The 23,758-nt window shown below is 39.1% G+C and overlaps 1 protein-coding gene across 1 annotated transcript in view; it reads left to right on the forward strand.

Moving 5' to 3' along the window:
- The window catches only part of LOC126112881 (protein sidekick), a 161,733-nt gene that overhangs the window by 86,750 nt on the left and 51,225 nt on the right, over positions 1-23,758 (forward strand). The window contains exons 19-26 of the mRNA XM_049915014.1: positions 7,024-7,233; positions 7,353-7,607; positions 7,973-8,201; positions 8,357-8,508; positions 8,608-8,758; positions 14,171-14,351; positions 14,674-14,889; positions 20,905-21,101. Of these exons, the coding sequence (XP_049770971.1) occupies positions 7,024-7,233; positions 7,353-7,607; positions 7,973-8,201; positions 8,357-8,508; positions 8,608-8,758; positions 14,171-14,351; positions 14,674-14,889; positions 20,905-21,101 (1,591 nt within the window). The remainder of the gene's footprint in view (positions 1-7,023; positions 7,234-7,352; positions 7,608-7,972; positions 8,202-8,356; positions 8,509-8,607; positions 8,759-14,170; positions 14,352-14,673; positions 14,890-20,904; positions 21,102-23,758) is intronic.

The following is a 23,758-nucleotide window of genomic DNA, read 5'->3' on the forward strand; positions in this document are numbered from 1 at the left end:
AGGTGGTGCTGCCTGTGCTTGTTCCTTTTGTGTTGGTGGATTAGCCGCCTGTTGGGCGATTGCTTCCACCAGACTTTGTATTTGCTGACTCTGTAACAAGATCAACTGTTGTAATTCGGCAGACATAGGGAACACAAACTAAACCAGCCCCCAAAATTTTATCGCTATAATTAGTATAACAAGAAACAAGTTGAACCAGCCCTGCACACGAGTTCGGAAGTCCTCGTTGCCAGTTTTGTGGCTGCGTTCGTAGCGACAAACACTTCGCTGTAGAAACGGCTTACGAAGTCACCGCCACACTTTTAATAGCGGGCCGACCGGTCCGCTGGAACAGTGAACAGAAAGATGAAACCCCAAACACTCTGATGAAATAAAAGTCGGTACTTATCTTTATTAACGAAGATACAGAAACACAGTAGTGAACTCCGTGTCTACAGAAATCTGTCTAGTTCGAGTCGGAGTGGCTGGGTCAGCGTCGGCTGACGACAAACAACTCTGCTGCGATGAACACACAACTGACTAGCAAGTACACAAATCGGTGGCGAGTATACAACTGAGCGGCGAATACAGAACTGTCCTAGCGCTCGCGACTCCAGCCCTTAAGAAGCCAGAAGCCAGCGGTGGCGCGCGCAGACTTGCGGCGATTTCCTGTATCGCTGGCGCTGCTTATGCGGACGGCGTCCGGACTTTGATGCTGCCAACCTTTTGGCAGCGGGCTCGGTTGGCATTACTGGCTAGGATATAACAGTATAAATGTCTGAGAGCTTAAATATTTCTAGTATTCTTTACATTGTGCCTGTCTGCGACATAAAGCCCTTCTCTATGTGTTGAGTAGCACTCTATCCTTTCCATATTGTTATTTCATGGTGGAGTTTCCATTGTTTGATTTTGAAGATTATACTTATATTTTACTTAGCCTATCAATTGTGTCTCTGCAGACCTTATCATCAATGGAACTTTATTTCCTATCTTCAGTGGAACTTTAAATCGTATCTTTCTTTTTCCAAGAATGGTACAAAACTGACCTTTCCTAACATCCCCAATCAGCTGCTGTTTTGGCATCAAAATGTCATGCACCCCCGCCCAGCTGCTGTTTTGCCATCAAAGTACCATAAAGTACCACAGAGAGATTTAGTATACAACTCAGTGATTGGATACAATTCTTATTGAATTTAAATGTATTAACGATGGTGAAAGTTAGATAAGGCGGTACTGAATAGAATTGGGGAGAAAAGAAATTGTGGCACAGCTTGTCTGAAAGAAGGGATCAGTTGATAGGATGTCATCAACGACATAAAGGGATCATCAGTTTAGAATTTGAGGGACGTGTAAGGGGTAAAAATTGTAGGGCATACCAGGAGATGAATACAGCAAGCGGGTTCAGATAGATGTTGGGGGCAGTAGTTATTCGAATACAGAGAGGCTTACACATGACAGAGTAATGTGGAGACCTGCATCAAACCAATCTTTGGACTGAAGACCACAACAGTTTAGAGGGTAAGAAGGAACATAGAGTTTTGAGTTAAAATTTGAGCTCCTTTATTGTGAATCTTGTAAGATTTAATTAATGTGCAAACTGAGACACTATATTGATTTGAATGCTATGAAATGTTCCTGTACAACCAGTGCAATAGCTTTTCCTTCCAGAAAAATTGTGTACAACATAATTTTTGATAAAATGAAAAAAAAAAACCTTAGATAAATATCTCGATGTGAAATTAGTTGCCCAGTGGGAATGCCAATAACGAGCATTAAGCCTACTTTTGAACATACAAAATTACTTCATTGGTGAGATTCCTTTTCTGGAGATTAAAAGTTACACACTTTGCTAAATGTCACATGTATCAGTTTCTACTTAACATTTAGTCAAGCAACTAGTTAGTAGGCCTTTTTCTATAAGAAATATAGCACCTAAGATTTTAGACTAAGCAGATTCAGAAGGCTGTAGGTTGCAGTAAGTACAGGGAGATGAAGAAGCTTGTACAGGACTGGGTAGCATGGAGAGCTGCATCAAACCAGTCTCCGGACTGAAGACTACAACAACAACAACATGTAAGGAATGTGCCATAAGTGTTGTAGGACAAGGTAATTTTTTTAAAGACTGAGGTGACAGGTAACTCAACATTGTAGAAGTATATAATAACACATTCAGGCACCATCCTGTTGAAGAAATGACAGTAGCATGTCAATGCCTGTGCAATGTAGTTGGACTGATTACTTCACCCTGCAGAAACACGAAATGTGACCACGAGTTGTAACTGATGGCCCCCCTTACCTTGAAGCCTTGGAAAGGACCTGTGTCCCATGGGCGAATGCACTTTGGATTAGGCAGCTCACCAGGTGTATGCCCTACACTCTTACATACATCATTCACCCACAGAAAGATCCTGCTCACCTGACTGAGACAACAGAGCACCACTCGATGCTCCAGTCTACTGTTTCATGATACGAGAGGAACTATACATGGCTGTGTCTGGTGTCTCTAGGAGCCTGGCCAGAGGCACACACAGTCTTAATCCAGCTGCAAACAGACAGTTCCCAATGGTCCCCGAAAATAGACCAGATGAGGATATGCCCAGATTTCATCCCTGGACGATGTTTGGTTGGCCACCACTGCTCGCACAATGCGCAGGTCTGAATTTGAGTCTGTACTGTGTGGAAATATAGAACCTGATTTGCCGGTACGGGAATGTTTCATTGACCATTGTTGAAAGCAACTAAACACTACTGATACATTGTACCCTATACATGCAGCAACTCATCAATATGTGCACTCGGCTGCCCGCAACCCCGTCCAAATAGCAGAAACTGTTTAACAGGGCTATTTACTTGTTGACAGGGCATTATTGTACCCTAGAATGAATGTTATAAACACCGTTCACTTCTAAACTCCGCACAGTTACTACGTGCAGAATCAAAACAGAGGGTGCACAGGCAGGGCTCTGGAATGCCGTCTGATTGCCAATGTCTGTGGCAAATGAATCGATAACACAATAAACTATGCAGTGTGCATATATTATACCCTGGTGCCAGTGAACACAGTCCTCGAGAATGTTGCACCCTTTTTACTGGCAGTGTATTCCAGGCATAAATTTATTTCAGTGTAGGGACAGTCAAAGGGTGCCATATGCAGTGTATAGAAGGGGACTTCTAACAGTTCCTTTGTGGTGAAATGCGTTCACAAAGCAAAAGAGGGCTTTCTTTTTGTTGTAACTCAGGCCTCTTTTGTATTTTATTTTTTCTAGTTGGTCCAGAAGACTTGTTTAATATTTGATAGCTATTGTTTTAGTCTATGTAAAGTAATCAGTAATTCCTTTTTCATCTAAGAAAGCAGTGTTCATAAGCTTATCTGTAGATGAAACAAATTTTGCCTGTTTTGGTACAAGGCCACTGCCATCAGTCTGTGGTTTATGTTTTCCTTCTGGGGTGAAGTGGTGGACCCATATTTCATCCACAATAACAGACTGGTGCACAAAATCAGTCGGGTTCTTTTTAAACAGTCCTGAAATTGATTTATTTAATTTTAGTCAATATTCAGTACATACTGTACCTACCTCACTCAAAATTTTTCATAGTTCATTCCTGATTTGAAATGCACTTTATCTTTTCTTCTGATGTGTCTGTGGCAACAGCTGTTTTATAATGCTGATCATACACTATCGTATTGTGCAGTTTCTCAGTGTTTTCATCTGTGGTTGCAGCTTTTGATTGTGTGAATAATCACTAAGAGAAAATCTAAGGTACTTATTTCTTGACTGTTTGAAATGAAGTAGCAGACTCTTTGTAAACCTTCACAAACTTTGGATGAATTTCCTATTGATGATAAATCATACAACCCAGTAAATGCTTCTGGTGGCATTTTACTTCAGTTGATCTGTTTGATTAAATTATCAAATATACGTTGTGTTGTTGTGGTCTTCAGTCCTGAGACTGGTTTGATGCAGCTCTCCATGCTACTCTATCCTGTGCAAGCTTCTTCATCTCCCAGTACCTACTGCAACCTACATCCTTCTGAATCTGCTTAGTGTATTCATCTCTTGGTCTCCCCCTACGATTTTTACCCTCCACGCTGCCCTCCAATACTAAATTGGTGATCCCTTGATGCCTCAGAACATGTCCTACCAACCGATCCCTTCTTCTGGTCAAGTTGTGCCACAAACTTCTCTTCTCCCCAATCCTATTCAATACTTCCTCATTAGTTATGTGATCTACCCGTCTAATCTTCAGCATTCTTCTGTAGCACCACATTTCGAAAGCTTCTATTCTCTTCTTGTCCGAACTATTTATCGTCCATGTTTCACTTCCATACATGGCTACACTCCATACAAATACTTTCAGAAATGACTTCCTGACGCTGCTATACTCGATGTTAACAAATTTCTCTTCTTCAGAAACGCTTTCCTTGCCATTGCCAGTCTACATTTTATATCCTCTCTACTTCGACCATCATCAGTTATTTTGCTCCCCAAATAGCAAAACTCCTTTACTAATCTGATACCCTCAACATCACCCGACTTAATTCGACTACATGCCATTATCCTCGTTTTGCTTTTGTTGATGTTCATCTTATATCCTCCCTTCAAGACACCATCCATTCCATTCAACTGCTCTTGCAAGTCCTTTGCTGTCTCTGACAGAATTACAATGTCATCGGCGAACCTCAAAGTTTTTATTTCTTCTCCATGGACCTTAATACCTACTCCGAATCTTTCTTTTGTTTCCTTTACTGCTTGTTCAATTTACTCTTTACTTACAGTATTGCACATGAAGTACCAACCTTTAAAAAAATCATCAATATCAATGTGACTCTTAATTTTGTTATTATCCTTTTGAGTACTGAACTTCTGCTGTAGTTATCGAATAATATAATTTTGCTGAGTACTGAAAAGATGTGTAGGCCCTATACATGCTCTATACACTAATTATGACTACCAGATGAAGGTAACCACAAACACCATGAAAGCGTAGTATGTTTTCAATGCAAGAAGACACTTTATTTATAAATTCAAAATGGTGAAGGAATATAAAGTGTGTGTGATTATTAATTGTTGGATTGTTTTCTTTTTAATTATTTTTGTTTGTTAGCCATGCTTTAGTAGTTCTTGTCCCTGCAGTTGGTAGACAGACACTTCTTTGGTGTCTCAGATAGAATTTGTATATTTGTTTCTTGTGTTATCATAGCTCTTGGTTTTCATTGCAAAACTAAACATGTAACACTTACATCATTGAATTGTATGCATGGATCAAAAACATATTATTGTTTTTTTTTTGGAATTGTTATTGGCCTGATCTACAGGGTGTCCATAATTAAAGTTTGAGTTTAAAAACACTGTAGAAAGAGTACTGCTGCTAAGAATCATGTCAAATTTGACCCAGGGGAAAACATCATTGGGGAGGGGGTTTACACAAAAATGGATGGGACTGTAAGCATCTTAACATAAATGTGCTCAGCTATGAATGACAAAATGAATCACAATACACGGCTATGGTTTGAGTGAGTTGCACATAACACCATCAGTACTGCTCAATGCGCATGACTGCTCAAGTTTGGCAGTCAACAGTTGTGGCACTGCTAGAGAGGTAAGCACATCCGCCATGGCAAGGTTGTACCACAGTGGATGGGAAAAATCAATTTTTAGTTGTCTTGATGCCAAAAACTGCATAAAAAGCAAAATTACATCAGTTTTCAGTTGTCATGACACTGTTGCATGACATGTTCAGTATGCTGCCCACTGTTTTTTGCCACAAGTTGAAATCGAGAAATTGCAAGTTCAATAGCAGATTGGCACATTTCAGGGGTCACTTTCAGAATGTGTTGCACTACGTGTATTTTCAACTCAGCTACATTGGGACTTGGATCACTGAACACAACATCTTTCAGATAACCCCACAGCCAGATTGGGTGATCTGGACATCCAGGCTGTAGGGAAATGTCAGCTAATAGTTGTAACATTTCCAAAATGCCTCCACAGCAGCCACTTGACCGGCTGTGCAATGTGCAGAGGAGCAGCATCTTGCATAAAAATGATGCTACTCACACATCCAAGCTGTTGAAGGGTTGAAGTGATACTGGTGCGCAAAAGACTTTTGCTTTAACAGTGATGGTATAGGCATCAGGAGCTTCAACGAAAAAATATAGCTCCATGATAAATGATGCAGTCACCTTTGCAGACTGAAGTGGTACCGATTGATGTATGTGCAGATTTTCCGTTGCTCATATTCTGGAATTCTGTATGTTGACATGTCCTTGGAGATGGAAACGGGCTTTGTTTGTCCACAGAATGTTTCATGGCCATTCATTGTCCACTTGTACACGAGCCAGAAATTCCAAAGTGAATGTTTGTCTTGCTGGCAGGTCAGAAGGAAGCAACTTGTGAAAGTGGGTGATTTTGTATGGGTAGCAATGTAGGATGTTTTGCAGGACTTTAAGCACTGTGCTCCGAAGGCAATTCCCCACACACAGTATGGTTGCACAACACCACTTGACACCTCCTGCAATACTGTGGCCAAATGTTCAACAGATGTTGGATCAACTGCTTTCAGCCCTCTGTCACACTGCACTTAAAGAGAACATGTCTTTTCAAATTTTGTAATTGTTTTCCCCAGACCCTTAGCAGTCATCATACCAGTGCCTTTTTTCATACCCGTAAGTGTCTGGAATTTCTGTAGGGTTACTGGTGCAGTCACTATTCTTGTAAAAGAGCGTTACCAGCAGCACGCTATCCTTCATGAAGATGAATGATAGTCCCCCTGTGTCAATAACATGCTACTTAAATCTGACTTCATTCTGAGCAGTGGTTCTCTTTCTACAGCATTTTGAAACTGGAACATTAATTGTGGACACCTTGTGCTTTCTTACATATAGTGATGGTTTTATTTAAGGAAGTCTTTGTAGAACAGTGTGTACAGTGTTGGCATAACAGTTAACATTTAATACTGATATATTATTAGAAAGGAGGATTAGTGACATATTATTAAAAAGGAGGTTTTGAGTATATTTTCATCTCAGTCTTTACATTTCAGGCAATGACCCATTATCGCTTTGAAGTTTCTGCATGGACTTCTGTGGGTTTTGGTCCTGTGAAAGTGGCAACCATTCAGTCTGGTATAGAACCAGTGTTACCTCATCCACCTACAAAGTTAGCTGTCTCAAACATTGAACCATTTTCTGTGGTGCTGCAGTTTACTCCTGGATTTGATGGCAATTCTTCAATAGCTAAATGGACAGTGGAGGTACAATTTTAAATTAACAGTTTCCCTGAATACTGGTTTTTTTGTTATTTCACTTTACATTTCATCAGTTATATTCATGTAGCTACTTCCTTAACATATATGTTTTCCTTCTTTACCAGGCTCAGACAGCTCGCAATGTCACCTGGTTCATAGTATACGAAATTTCTGATCCAGATGCATCAACAATTACAGTTGGTAATTTAGTCCCATTCACATTGTACAAGTTGCGGATAATTGCTAACAATGTTGTTGGAGCATCTGAACCATCAGAGCCAACAAAAGAATTCCAGACAATTCAAGCACCACCAGCTCATCCACCACAGAATGTTACAGTTCGTGCAATGAGCGCTACTGAACTGAGAGTTCGTTGGATAGTAAGTACTGTACTGAAGACAGATTCAATATAATTCTGTATATTATTGGAAAATATTATTCAATTGTCTGTAAAATAGAACTTATTGTTTTGAATGATTAAGAGGTTGAATTCTTAATAGCATTTGGTATTGCGTTGTAGATCTTATTGTCATTATCTGACATATCGGTTGACATTTTTTAATTTTTATTTGATTGTTTGGTGTACCCAACTAATATTACCTTTATATCCTCAGTGAAGTGACATCAGAATTATCACGTGATGACATATTACCACCTTTTTCACATCTTTTTTCTGATTTTAACCGATTTCTGTAGAAAACAAATTGAGAATTTTCATCTAAATAAAACTTTTAATATTTTGCAGCCTCTTCAACAAACTGAGTGGTTTGGAAATCCTAGAGGCTACAATATTACATATAGGCAGGTGGGAACAAATGAAGTATATAGCGTCAAAATCGAAGACCACACAGCAAATTCCCATATTCTAGATAAACTTGAGGAATTTACACAGTATGAAATAATGACACAAGCATACAATGATGTTGGTAGCTCTGATATGAGTCCTGTTGCTGTGGAATGGACAAGAGAATCAGGTACTACTTATAATGTATGATACCTGGAGGTTTTCTTCATACATACTTCTTAGTATAGTTAACTCTAATATTAAAAGTGATCAAGAAACACAACTGCATTACACAGTTTTTGTGTTAAGCACTTTACTCAAAATAATACAGAATATTTTTTGTAGTTCCATCGTTTGGACCAGAAAATGTAGAAGCAAATGCTACATCTTCAACCACAATTGTTGTAAAGTGGGGAAATGTTCCAAAAGAACATCAAAATGGCCTTATTGAAGGATTCAAGGTATACTATGGTACCAACCCGCGACTTCCATTTCATGTGAGTACATCTATCTACCTATCCCATGTGTCATCTCAGATTACACAATGTATACTTATGAGACTCGCTGCTCTGACATACTGTTTCCTTTATTTTCAGTTCAAAGATATTCCAAATAATGCAACATTTACTACTACACTCACGGAACTTAAGAAATTTGTTCAGTATCACATTCAGGTCTTGGCTTACACAAGACTAGGTGATGGAGCTTTAAGTATTCCTCCTGTCCGTGTGCAGACATTTGAGGACAGTGAGTAATTTTTTTTTTAATTCTCTCTTCTATCTTTAAGGTTTTAATTTGCGGTGATGAAGAAAAGTCATGGTGAAATACAAATAGGTGAAACAGTTAACAGGTAATGGAGGCACTGAGTTATTGATAGCCACATAAACAACACTGAGAATTTTGCATGGTTCTGGACACACACACACACACACACACACACACACACACACACACACACACACACACACACACACACACACACTGACATGGACGCAGATGCGGTCATGGACACACTCTTGGAGGACCAAATTGCCCTGATTGTGGCAGCATTGCGGCTCAACAGGTGTGAGATGGCATGTTTGGGGAGTGACCCAAGGGGAGAAAGAAGGCAGGGAGTGAGAAGGAGAGTTGGGGTAGGGTGAATGATGGCTGGGGGGGAGAGGCAGCTGACACACATATGCTAGGAATGTGGCACTGGTGAGCTTATTCCGGTAGCACACAATGACGTGGAGTAGTGGACTAGAGAAGGAGGTGTAGGTGCAGGATGAATGAAGTTAGGGTCATGGGGTTGCTGTGGAGGTGTGTGGGAGCAGGGGGTAATGGGGAATGTGGACAGGAGTATTATGGAATTGAACAATGTGGTGCAAGGATATCTCCTTGTTGTTGTGAGGCAGCCAATGGAATTGAGCATGTTCTATTCAGCAGTGTGTTTTGCCACTGACTGATCAACTCTGCTGGTGGTTCAATTTGGTGGTGGCCATTCATTTGGATGGACAGCTGGTTGGTGGTAATTCAAACCTGGCATATAACATGAATGCTTTCACATGTGGCCGTGGCTCTGATAGGATAGTACAAGCCTGTGGCAGGATTGGAGTAGCATGTGGGTGTATCAGACAGGTCTTACATTGGGATCTTCCACATGGCTGTGTGTGAACTACGTGGCAAGGGGTTGGGAGGGCCTGTGGCATTAAGGCGAACTAGGATATTGCAAGGATTGTGTGGATGATGGAGTACCACTTTGGCAAGTCAAGTATAGGAAGGATGGTGGTTAGAATTTTCCTCAATTCTGGGCCTGATAAGTAGTTGAAGCTCCAGAGAGAGTTATGGTTGTGTTACTGATCATAGGTGTTATAATGTTTTGATATTAAAACTTCCATGTTTAATTTGAACAGTTTGCCGTGAATAAGGTGCTCTCTTGGTAATTCATGTTTGGAGCTGCTAAAGTTTACTTTGCTGCATTCAGGGTCCAGCTGACATAACAAAATTAGTTTTAAAAGCTGCAATGAAAGCCATATCTCCCACCTTTGTGGAGTAACTAGATTTTGTTTTGTAGAGTACCCTATGCTGATATGCCCCTTGCAGAATTTATTGATGTCACTTAAGTTTTATTTTGTATGTGACCACAGTCAAAAAATTGTATTTCGTTGGTGATTGTTTTCGATAGATAATACAGATCCACAAGAATATTCATCTAAATCAGGCTGTTCCAGCTAAAGTGCCTGCCCATGAACAGCAGAGGACAGGTGTTCGCTGACAACTGACAACTGATGTGCAGGCAATCAACCCCCATGTACATCTACATTCATAGATGTTAAGCTATTATATAGTTCATTGTGGGGAGGAGGTACCTTGTACCCCTGCTAGTCATTTCCTTTGCTGTTCTTTTCACATGTGCAGTGAGAGAAAAACAACTGTTTACATGGCACTGTAAAAACTTAAATTTCTCTTATCTTGTCTTTACGGTACGTATGTAAGATGTACATTGGTGACAGTAGAGTTCTTCTGCAGTCAGTCTCAGATATTGACTCTCTAAACTTTCTCAGAAGTGTTTTGCAAATACAGTGTCATCTTTTGGGAAAACAGCATCATCTTGCCTTCAGAAATTCCCATTTTAGTTGGTGGACCATCTATATAATACATGTTGATCAAACCTACCACTAACAAATCCAGCATAACACCTTTTGAAGTGCTTTGATGTCTCCCCTTAATGTGGCCTGACAGGGACTGAAAACGTGAGCAGTGCTCAAGAATTGGTCACACAAATACAATATATAAGGGCTGTTCAAAAAAGTAAGGTGACTCTTCAAATTGGGCAGCAATGTAATTCGATTATGGTTTTTTTTTGTTGTGTTGGTAGACATGTCTCGAACGTATTTTACAGTTTCAAGTGTACAGCATACTTCATTTGTTTTTGACAGACAGAAAGGTTAAAAGTGTTATAGTGTGCTCAGCGATTTTTAATTATTATAAAAAATCGAGTAAAGAGCTTGAATCAAATTTTGTGTGAAAAATAGAATCAAGCACTGTAAAACACTTGAAATGTTGACAGTGCCATACGATGAGTCTGCTCTAAGTAAAAAAAAATGTTTACAAGTGGTACAAGCTCTTCCAAAATGTCCGAGAAGATGCCATGACTCGTATTATGCAATTTTTTTGGTTTTTTTGGGTATGAGATGTGTGTCAGCGAAGTTTGTTCCAAAACTTCTCAATTTTGATCATAAGAACTGTCACATGAGCATTGCTCAGGAGCTCTTGAGTGACGTCAGTGATGATCCTGATTTGCTCAAAAAGGTTTTAACTGGTGATGAAACATGGGTTCATGGTTATGACATCGAAACCAAAGGCCAATCATCCCAATGGAATCATCCCAGAGAGCCAAGATAGAAAAAAGGATGCCAAGTTCAATCAAATTTCAAAGTTTTAGTCTTCCCCCCTGCCCCCCCCCCCCTCTCCAATTACTGTGGCGTAGTGCATCATTAATTTTTGCCTCAAGGTCGTATGGTGAATAAGGAGTATTACTTTGACGTTATGTGCCTTTTGCAAGCAAAAAGCATCCGGAACTGTGGAAAAACAATTCATGGCTTTTGCATCACGACAATGAACCTGCTCATTCATCATTGCTTGTGAGAGAGTTTTTGGCCAAAAACAACACGAAAATCATGCCTCAGCCACCATATTCACTGGATTTGGCCCCCGGCGACTTCTTCCTGTTCCCAAAACTGAAGAGACCTATGAAAGGACAAAGATTTTCAACAATTGAGGAAATAAAAGCTGCATTGCTGGAAGTGCTCAAGGCTGTACCAAAAATTGCTTACGAGAAGACCTTTGAAGGAAACAACATGAATATTGATTAATAAATAAATATTTTTTCATAAAAAATAAATTCACCGTACTTTATATCGTAAGTACTGCTTCCAATACTTTAGTTCGTCCAGTCTTAGAGTATTGTTCATCTGTATGGAACCCTTACCAGTTTGGTATGATTCATGAGATTGAGAAGGTCCAAAGAAGAGTGGCAAGATGACTGGTACATTTAGCCATCACGAGAGTGTTACAAATCTCATAGAAGGTTTAAAGCGGGACACACTTGCAGATAGACGACGCGCTAAACGGAAGGGGCTGCTCCTGCTCACTAAATTCCAAAATCCGATGTAGAGCATATATTATTATCACCAACTTTCAAATTGCGCATTGATCAGCATTTAAAGATAAGGGAATATAGAGCTCGTACTGAGGCATTCAGGCAGTCGTTTTTCCCTCGCGCGATCTGCGAGTGGTACAGAGGAGGGGAAATCTGACTTTGGCATGAATAGTGCCCTCCACCTCACACCGCTTGGTGGCTAGCGGAGTATAGATGTAGATGTGCTTTTTGAACACACCTTGTACACAGTTTCCTTTATAGATGAGCTTACACTTTCCTAGAATTCTGCCAATAAACTGAAGATAACCATTCGCCTTCCCTATAACTGACCTTACGTGCTCATTCCATGTCAAATGGCTTTGCAGCAATATGCTTAGCTATTTAATGTGTCAAAACAGCATGCCACTAATACTGTTCTGAAACATTAAAAGTTTGTTTTTCCTACTCATCTGCATTTGACTCCACCTTTGTTCTGCTTTCTTACGCACTGCACAACACCATATGGCTTACTTTATTAACATATTTCATCCTAGCCCTTTCCTTTCAGCATCTTCTTTCTTATGCGCTTTGCAACACCATAAAGCTTATGTTTCATATTAGCCCCTTCCTTTCATAGGCTTATCATTGAGGATTTTTTTCATTCTGAATCTATGTCTGGGTTATTGTATTAAAATATTTTGTTGCACCTAATACTATTTCCTTTTGTCTCTTTCAGTTGCTTCTCAGTGCCAGGGATGCCTCTCTCTCTATGTCCTCCATGCCATAGTCTGTGTGATTGTCAGGCAATAGTACACCTGTATGATCCTCCTCCGTGAATAATTTTTCAAACACAGAATTTTAAAACATTAGCATTCTTTTTACTACCTTCTATTGCAATACCAGACTGGTCAACAAATGACTGAATAGGAGCTTTCAACTCACTTAGTGATTTTACATAGGACCACATATTTCTCAGGTTCTTATCATATGTTGGTAGACATTGTTGTACATTTTGAACAACTACCTTTTTATAGCTGCTACCAACTTTTGCCTATCAACAGTTTTGTATTCTTTTTTGAATTGAGAGTGTAACAGTCTCTTATTTCCTTAGCATTTTGTTAATTTTTGTTATTCAACCACAGTTCATCAGCCTATGCAGTTGTACTGTACTGGCCAGGTGCATGTGGGGTGGCCAAAAAAAGTTGCCCGTGCACATGCAGAACACGTGCAATAGGGTTATGTGGCAGGCAGCCTATACTGTTTGCACCTCATCTGAGTTGATGGGCCAGTGATGGAATGGCCTGATCTCAATTCCAGTCATTTAATCTTATTACTTGCTGCATTGTTACTCTCAGTAGTGGGATAACGTAATCACAGTCTGAAATAAGAGCATTGATTATGGTATAATCAACATTCACCTCTTATGAAAATATCTTTTTTCACTTTTAATTTATTGTGTTTTATGAGGTTTACTGTTTTTGATGCAATACCTGTCCTGTAGTTGTTAATCAAAAACATGTAATGACAATATCAGAGTATGCATCCCTATAACTATTGTTGTCACAGACCGGCTCCCTGCTGCCCTCCCCATGACCATAGAAGATGGCAGCAAGAATCTGTAAGGTTGTGAGAGCAGGAACTGTTGATTAATTACAAGTCACAATCCACAAATTTTATTTTTGTTCATGGTACATGAGTAACTGCCAATCATCTGAGCATATAGCATGCAACATGCTAACTTACAGTGCTGCTCCATGCTACAAATCTCACCTTACACATTATATTAAGTTATTACAGCAAAAATGTCTGTTTATAGAAATTATTTATAGAACTTATTGAAGAATGGTGGTAATTACTGAGCTTCATTTGCATTTTTCTGTTGTTAGTAAGAATTTTATTTTCTTAATATGAAATCATGTGTCATGAACTTTATCAATGAAGAAAACTGAGCATAAAATAGCTTTGGTTCATAATTTTATGAACAAACTTTATACTGTGTACATCGAAGCTTACATTTGCATTTATTTCATTTTTCATAGCACCTGGTGCCCCATCAAATGTATCATTTCCTGATGTGTCAGTCACAACTGCACGTATAATATGGGATGTCCCAGAAGAACCTAATGGAGATATACTAGCTTACCAAGTTACTTACCGCCTCTCTGATGAGACAAAGGATAACTTATCAAGGGAGTTTCCTCCTTCTGACAGAACATATCGGTAAGTAAGAAGCTATATAAATTAGTCTTGATGAAATAGTAATAATTTTAATACATTTGATTTGTCGACAAAAAACTTTAAATGTTGATGAAGAATGACTGGTCTGAAACAAATAATTTACTAACTTACGGGATTCTGGAAGGCCGGATGTCAGCAACTGTATGATTTACCAAACTTCAACAGTTTTTTGTAGTTTATTGCATAATTTGGCAAATAATTTACATTACAATACCGAAATAGTCTACTATGGTTCAGTTACACATCTCTTGTGGTTGGTTACAGCTCATTGTACAAAATTTTAATGAATCCTTTTTAATTGCAGTGCAACGGAGCTACTCCCAGAGAAGTATTATCTGTTTTCCGTAACAGCACAAACCCGACTGGGTTGGGGGAAAACAGCATTTGCTCTTGTCTTCACAACAAACAACCGAGAAAGACCACAGCCTCCATCTGTACCACAGATAAGCCGCAGTCAAGTGCAAAGTGAACAGATAACATTCAGTTGGACACCAGGCAGAGATGGATTTGCACCATTGAGGTAATTATTATGTTTACTTAGAATTTTGACACCTAACAATATGTATGTATGTGTGTCCTCATCATCATTCCATGTCATTACCAGCCATAAGGCATTCATGCATTACAGTCCTCATTGATAATCATCTGTGCTCAACCTCTGGGTTTTTCGTACCTCTCATTATATCATCTCAGTCTTTTTTGTGTTTTGGGAACCACCAAAGAACTTTCTTAATCAATGTACTATCCATTCATCTAGCTAAGTGCCCTGCCCATCTGTCTTATTTTTCGTGGGTGTCATAATTACTTCCTGCCTGCTCCTGTCTGCTCCCTGGTATATTTGTTTATTTCCCTATATCTGCTAATAATTTCTGGCATGCATGTTTCCAATGGTCACTCTGTGATTACATATATGAGACCAGCTCACTATTCATCAAGTAATAGGAGAGGTACCTGAACATCTGACAAGCACTTAGTGGAGAATGATGCCCTGCTAAACTTACCATTTTTGTATCGTTTTTCTCATGACTTATTTGGTAGGTTGCATATGCACAATTATGTTCCATCTGTGCAACATCAGATTTAGGCAGTGTACAAGTGCAGGAAAGCATTATTCTCATTAATAGAATTAAACAAAGTGTCTAGTTGCTGAGACAATTTTCAGTGGTGTGTGTGTGGCGGGAGGGGGGGGGGGGGGGGTGTTAGGGCTGCATGACTACCTGCTATTTCTCTAAAGATAACTTCACACAGTTAACATATGAGCTAGTTTTTTGATGACAAGAACAACTTATTAATCCAAAAAACCGTTATTTCTAATAACCGTTTTTTCCAGTAACTTTTTGTAACCCTTTTTACACCTGTTTATTGGGATATTTATCTACATGTTAACTGTTAGAAACACATTGAGAAGAGCATTTACTCTTTAAAACTTAGCTTTAAAAAGTAAAAAATTAAACGCCCTTCAGCATTCTTCTGTAGCATCACATTTCAAGAGCTTCTATTCTCTTCTTGTCTAAACTATTTATCGTCCGTGTTCCACTTCCCTACAGGGCTACACTCCATCCAAATACTTTCAGAAAAGACTTCCTGACACATAAATGTACTCTCGATGTTAACAAATTTCTCTTCTTCAGGAACACTTTCTTTGCCATTGCCAGTCTGCATTTTGTCCCCTCTCTACTTCAACCATCATCAGTTATTTTGCTCCCCAAATAGCCAAATTCATCTACTACTTTAAGTGTCTCATTTCCCAATCTAATTCCCACAGCATCACCTGATTTATATGCCACCTTTTTTTTTATTTAATCTCCATCCTAATCTTCCACCAAACACTTATTATGCTACAACAAATGATGCTTATTTGGAATGGAAGGGTAATCATTGTGGTACATTCATGCTGAGGTATACCAACTGCACATACTGTCTGTGACAGGCTATTCAGTACCAGCTAGCCGCCCTGTCGTCTTGTGTCAGTGGTATCACTCAGAAGCAATATGGAGTGGCATGGTGTCAGCACACCACTCTCTTGATGACCATTCTCAGTTTCCCAGACCTATGACAGTATATAATTAGGAATCATGATGAAATAATTGTTTATTTATTGATACATTTGCACACATTTTGATGTGAAGTCATGCTGAGCCAAACCTGGCTTTAAATAACCAACAAACTGTCCATTCGCATGAATGGACACAGGCAGACAGTGTTTGTTGGTAATGAGGATCACCCTGTGGCTAAACATGCCTTGGTGCACGCCCAGCACATCTTGGCACAGTGTTACACCGTCCGGGTTATCTGGATACTTCCCACTAACACCAACCTGTCAGAACTCCGGAGATGGGAACTTGCCCTTCAGCATATCCTCTCTTCTCGCTATCCGCCAGGCCTCAATCTCCGCTAATTTCTAATTTCAATCTGCCGCCGCTCATACCTCACCTGTCTTTCAACATCATCTTTGCCTCTGTACTTCCGTCCCGACTGACATCTCTGCCCAAACTCTTTGCCTTTACAAATGTCTGCTTGTGTCTGTGTATGTGTGGATGGATATGTGTGTGTGTGCGAGTGTATACCTGTCCTTTTTTCCCCCTAAGGTAAGTCTTTCCGCTCCCGGGATTGGAATGACTCCTTACCCTCTCCCTTAAAACCCATATCCTTTTGTCTTTCCTTCTCCTTCCCTCTTTCCTGACGAGGCAACCGTTGGTTGCGAAAGCTAGAATTTTGTGTGTATGTTTGTGTTTGTTTGTGTGTCTATCGACCTGCCAGCGCTTTTGTTTGGTAAGTCTCATCATCTTTCTTTTTAAATATACTCCATATTTGTTATTTGTACATGAATGTATAAAAAAATATGATCATTTCGTCATGGTTCCTTACTTATATCTCACCAAGAATGTTCTGCAATGATTATAATTACTATTATTGTTCCTTTTTGAAGAAACATTGTTTGCACTGTTCTGTGGAAGATTAGCTGTGAGTATAGGAGACGCTAGAGAAAGTGGTGCAATTCAAATGTGGTACATGCAGATTTATAGTCTTCTACTTAGCTAATTGCGCAAACACAACTGCGGCTCAATGATTGGTGCTCTTCTGTGGTATGCAACAGGCTTGTGAATCTTTGAACCTTGAGAGTTCTCAAAAACACTCTAGAAGCAGTATCAGACCAACATTTGTTGCATCCAAGTATGTGCTGTAATGTGTAAAAGAGAAAACTCTGTCACCCTATGGTTTTATGCTTCCCTTATTTGTAAAGACCCCTCACTTATTTATGACCAGCTTAGTGCCCGATGCTTCACTCGCAAAGAGTAAATGGTCTTCACAGTTTTTCTTTCTTTTCCTTTTATAATCAAATTTTTATGTAGTTTGAAATTTTTTATGGTAGTTAAGGCCTTAGAATCACGTATTTCAACCAAAAAGTGTTTCTGGTAGCTGGAGTCCAAAGTTTTTATTAATCATGCCTTTTGCGTTCTTGCCATGATATTTTCATAGAAACTTCCATCCCCTAACACACATTTTTTTATATCTAACTGAGAAGTGAATTACCAATTTTCATAGATTTAGCTACAAAAATGGTTACATAATGAAATATTTTATAAAAGCTTTTATCTCTTATTTGAATTTCCAAAAACAGTTTAACACAGTTTTTTTTTTATTTCGAATAAGAATCCAATTTCAGTTTGTCACAGATTTAGCTTTAAAAATGCTTTCATAAAGAAATATTTCACAATACATTTCATCCCCTATTTCACTGTCTTAGAGACTGAATTTCCAAAAATGCTGAAAGACGATTTATTTTTATTTGCAACTGAGAAATGAAATACCAGTTTTCATAAATACAGCTTTAAAAATACTTTAGTAGTCCTTTAATAATGATTTATTTAAAAAAAACTTCCACCCACTATTTCACACCTGTAGGATTTAAATTTCCGAAAATGCTGAAACATGTATTTGTTTATTTCTGACAGAGAAATCAAATACCAATTTTTGTACGTCTCGCTTCAAAATTGGTGTAATAGTGAATATTTTCAAAAAACCTTTCATCCCATGTATCACCTTTGAGTCAGGACATTGCCTTTTATGTACCCAGATAAATAACAACTGCAAGCAGGTTAGTCCATGTAATGCTGTAAATAGCGAACATGGTATCCCCTCCCCCTGTCCCCTCCCATCCCAAAACTCAGTCACTACATACCACACTGTTTTACTTTGTTGCCTAGCATGACTGTTTTCTTTATATAGTGCATTTCTATTTTTATCAGAATTGCCTTCTTCAGTATTCTGCAAACTTTAGAAAACAATACCAGTAGAACAAATTATTCTGATTTCTTAAGATTTTGTTACATACAATTTGTACCAATTTCTTATTTGGTTATTGAACATGGAATTAATCAATTTCTCAGATTCTGCATGATTTTTTGTTCACTGTTTGAATTGTTTTGTGCTGGGAGACAAATAGTTCACTAATTAGTCCCATGGTGAGGAAATTATCATGAATTGGATCATGTCAGAAGCAAACATACAATATTTTTGAAAATTTTGGAGAATCTTATCTTCCACCAGAGGCTCAACTTTTGCATGTTTCTGCCAACTCGAAAACGTGCTGTGACAAATGACTAGTTACATGAGTAGCTCAATATGTTACTGAACTCACAAGAAAATGTATTAATTAACTTCATTTATATTTTACTATTACATCTGGAACATTTTTAGTCGAAAGATTTCATGAAGGATGTTGCTTAGTCTGATGTAGCAATGTTGTTGTTGTTGTGGTCATCAGTCCTGAGACTGGTTTGATGCAGCTCTCCATGCTACTCTATCCTGTGCAAGCTTCTTCATCTCCCAGTACCTACTGCAACCTACATCCTTCTGAATCTGCTTAGTGTATTCATCTCTTGGTCTCCCCCTACGATTTTTACCCTCCATGCTGCCCTCCAATATTAAATTGGTGATCCCTTGATGCCTCAGAACATGTCCTACCAACCGATCCCTTCTTCTGGTCAAGTTGTGCCACAAACTTCTCTTCTCCCCAATCCTGTTCAATACTTCCTCATTAGTTATGTGATCTACCCATCTATTCTTCAGCATTCTTCTGTAGCACCACATTTCGAAAGCTTCTATTCTCTTCTTGTCCAAACTATTTACCGTCCATGTTTCACTTCCATACATGGCTACACTCCATACAAATACTTTCAGAAATGACTTCCTGACACTTAAATCTATACTCGATGTCAACAAATTTCTCTTCTTCAGAAACGCTTTCCTTGCCATTGCCAGTCTACATTTTATATCCTCTCTACTTCGACCATCATCAGTTATTTTGCTCCCCAAATAGCAAAACTCCTTTACTACTTTAAGTGTCTCATTTCCTAATCTAATACTCTCAACATCACCCGACTTAATTTGACTACATTCCATTATTCTCGTTTTGTTTTTGTTGATGTTCATCTTATATCCTCCCTTCAAGACACCATCCATTCCGTTCAACTGCTCTTCCAAGTCCTTTGCTGCCTCTGACAGAATTACAATGTCATCGGCGAACCTCAAAGTTTTTATTTCTTCTCCATGGATTTTAATACCTACCCCGAATTTTTCTTTTGTTTCCTTTACTGCTTGCTCAATATACAGATTGAATAACATCGGGGAGAGGCTACAACCCTGTCTTACTCCCTTCCCAACCACTGCTTCCCTTTCATGTCCCTCGACTCTTATAACTGCCATCTGGTTTCTGTACAAATTGTAAATAGCCTTTCGCTCCCTGTATTTTACCCCTGCCACCTTTAGAATTTGAAAGAGAGTATTCCAGTCAACATTGTCAAAAGCTTTCTCTAAGTCTACAAATGCTAGAAACGAAGGTTTGCCTTTTCTTAATCTTCCTTCTAAGATAAGTCGTAAGGTCAGTATTGCCTCACGTGTTCCAGTATTTCTACGGAATCCAAACTGATCTTCCCCGAGGTCGGCTTCTACTAGTTTTTCCATTCGTCTGTAAAATACTAACACGAATTCTTTACAGACGAATGGATGTAGCAATACCATCTTCATAATACTGAAACTGTTCATGAAGGTTGAGATCAGGTATTCTAGAGCACTGGTTGCTGAAACTGACAACTCTATTTTATCATTAACAGATATAAAACACAAGAGTTTTTAACACCACATTTGCTGTATACTATGTCTCATATGTGCTTAAAGCTACCAAATCTGCTGTCTCTTCTTTCCACCCCCCCCCCCCCCTTCCCCCACCTTTTTACCCATCCCAACCCCTGCTGTATGCCACACTGTTTTATTTTGTTATCTAGTGTGATTGTTTTCTTTACATAGTGCATTTCCATTTATATCAGAATTGGTTACTTCAGTATTCTGAGACTTTAGAAACCATGCCAGTACATCACAGGAAGGAGGTAGCATAATAAATAGTGTGATTTTCAGAAGAAGTATCTTATGCTTAAACAAATCATACAAATAGAAGGCAGCTTCTCAGTGAACTTCCATGTGTATGTGTTTTTCACTTGTCTTTTTGACTGATGCCCATTCTTGTTTTTTATAGGTATTACTCTATTCAGCAGGCTGAAGGATCTGGTCCATGGCAAACAGTTCCTGAAAGAGTTGATCCACAAGTTAATTCCTACACAGTCAAAAATCTTAAGCCATTCACAACATATCGATTTAGAATTCAAGCAACTAATGATATAGGCCCAAGTGGATGGAGTGCTGAATCGACAACAGTTAGAACACTTCCAGCAGGTATGTATCTTTTTCGGTATTGCAAAATATTAATAAAGTGAGTAAATTTTGAAGAAGAAGAAAATATGCTGTAGTTGATCTGGCAGTATAATGAGAAGAGGGAGAACAACCCTGAGTTTCTAGAACTAGTTCATTAAGATCTGAGACAGGGAAAGATAAAGTTTGTTAGAAGCGATATGAATCGGCCAGAACAATGTAATTATGCTAACACCAAGGTTATTTAAAAGGGAGGTTGGGCCCGAAGCTAAATCGGCTGTGATCGGCTGGCGCAGTGACGTCACTGTAGGAGCAAAGCGAGGCAGCAGCTAGCGCAGCAAGCGACTCTTACTAAGGACAAGCAACTACTTATAACACCAATAAGTTCTCAGGAAATTATTTAAAACAGTTGATTTACCTGTTTAGATGTTTGCAGTAGAAGAAGAGTGCCACTGTCTCGATTTCCGCTTCTGTGCTGCTGCTGCTTTCTGCATTTTATGTTTCGTATTGAGGAACCGCATACGAATGAAAAGTCATGTTCTGACTTACAGTTTTATAACGTGTGACAAAAATTCCGGATATTTAGTTTGGACAGCAGTGCATATTGTTTTCATTAAATTTTTTTCCTTGGAAATACTATCCAGTCCATTAAATTCATTAAAAATTAGTTCAAACTGAGACACCTTATGTCGCCACTCACCTGTTGGAACTGTAAGCCCATCGCGAAATAGAAATTCAATCCAACAATAATTTTCATTTGTTGGAGGACTTAAACTATCAGCAGACGGCGTTCCCAGTGTCTTGTCACAGTTCCTTGCATGATATGCAATGTAGCCAGCCAGGTAACGGAATCCTTCTGCAGAGCAGTCACATCCCTCTTTGACAGCAGATTCTTCTGGTGCAGGTTGAACAGGAAAGTCAATATCTCGTAGCTCTTTTTCACCATCTATCATTTGTAGTGCTTCGCTCATGTCGGGCAAAATTCCTGTGAACAGATGTGACGTCAAAAATCCGTCACATTCATCTGCCTCTACTGATGTGTCACTTAACAGAGGTATGTCATGAGCATTGTGTCCCAGCAGTAACAGCCGTAATCGATATTTTACTTCTGTTGGAGAAGGGTTCAAATGGAAATGACCAATTCCTCTGATCTGTGAGAAAAAATTTTCCAGTGCGTCCTGGTTCAATCTTGCAGTTAAAATAAATGTTATTTGTAGTGGCTGAAGATCTGAAAACAGTCCAAATAATGACCGAACAGTTGTCATAATGCCTTTCTGGAATGGGAGCAAGTGATTTGCATTGCCTACGCGCATTTTTTCGGCACACGTATGCAGTTCTCTCAATATTCTTTCTTGAACATCCTTATGTATCCCATAACCACGTGATAACACATTCTTATTGTACCTCCGAGCATTCAGAATGTCAAATGCGTCGTTCGCTAACTGAAAAAAATTTTCTGCTTCCTCTTCTTCAGGCATTAAGTACTTTATGGCTTTAGCTGTGGTACTCGAAAAAAGTTGCATTGCCAAATAAATCCCTTGACTCTCTCTCCCCTTGACACTGAGATGAAGCTGTGACAGTTTAGGACACAACTTCATTTCACTCCTATCTAATGCGAGCAGTCTTTCTACAATAGATTTATTAACAGTTTTCCCACTTGCAAGCTTTAGTCTGTCATCCAGAAAGTGGTTCCTCATTAATTTAAACAAATGCGGAACATCTGAAAACACCCAGATTCGTTTATTTTCATACTGCGGATTGGAAAAGCAGGAATTTGTTTCTGTCACATTAAAATCTTTCCACACAGATCGATTTTTTGTTCCAAGATTGCACACTATCGCAACAACATCGTAACCGACATCTTGTACAGAGCAGATAATACTATTTAACCGATCAGCTGTTATTTGTGTGTCAAAATCATAGTAAATGGGTTGCTTCCACCCAGAAAACAAACCACGTACCATCACAAATAGCACGTTACTGTGTGGCCCTACAACACGATCTTTAACAGGATCATAAATAATATTGCTGTCTACATTCATTTCGTCGAATGATAGCACACACACACACACACACACACACACACACACACACACGTTCAGTTTTTGTCAATACAGATGAGTGGGCTTTCATTAGTTGCAAAACGTCTGTCAGCACACCAGGAAAGCATCTGAAAGAGCGTGACGTCCATCTCTTAAGTGTTGACAGTCCTGGAAGTGGGAAACCGACCTGATTTCTTAAAAACAAATAACACTTCCTAGACACAGCACGAAGTGTAACCGCTTTACAAATATCTTCCCTTTGCCATTTTGCTCATTTCTTTCCACTCAACAAGCAGTTTCTGTGTTTTTGAAAACAATTTGCCTAATATTTGAGTCACTTTCTCCTGCACTTGCTTCTTTTGATACTTTTGTTGATATTTTACTTTCTCACCACAAGCTTTCACTTTGAGTTTCCAACGTTTCTCACTACACCTGAGATTCGCACACATAGCTGTCAGTCTGCGGTTCCTGTATTCTAATTCTTCTATACGTTTACAGAGTTCGTGATCTGTTTACTATCAGTGTCACAGTCATCTGTCGCTGTTGACTGGTCTATTTTTCTTTTTTTCGGAGACACACTAACCAGGTGCTCAATTGCATTTTTCATTGTCTTTCTTGCCTGCAACCTGTCTGCCCTAT

The sequence above is a fragment of the Schistocerca cancellata genome, chromosome 1 (genome assembly GCF_023864275.1).
Source record: "Schistocerca cancellata isolate TAMUIC-IGC-003103 chromosome 1, iqSchCanc2.1, whole genome shotgun sequence".
In the NCBI taxonomy this organism is placed as follows: Eukaryota; Metazoa; Arthropoda; class Insecta; order Orthoptera; family Acrididae; genus Schistocerca; species Schistocerca cancellata.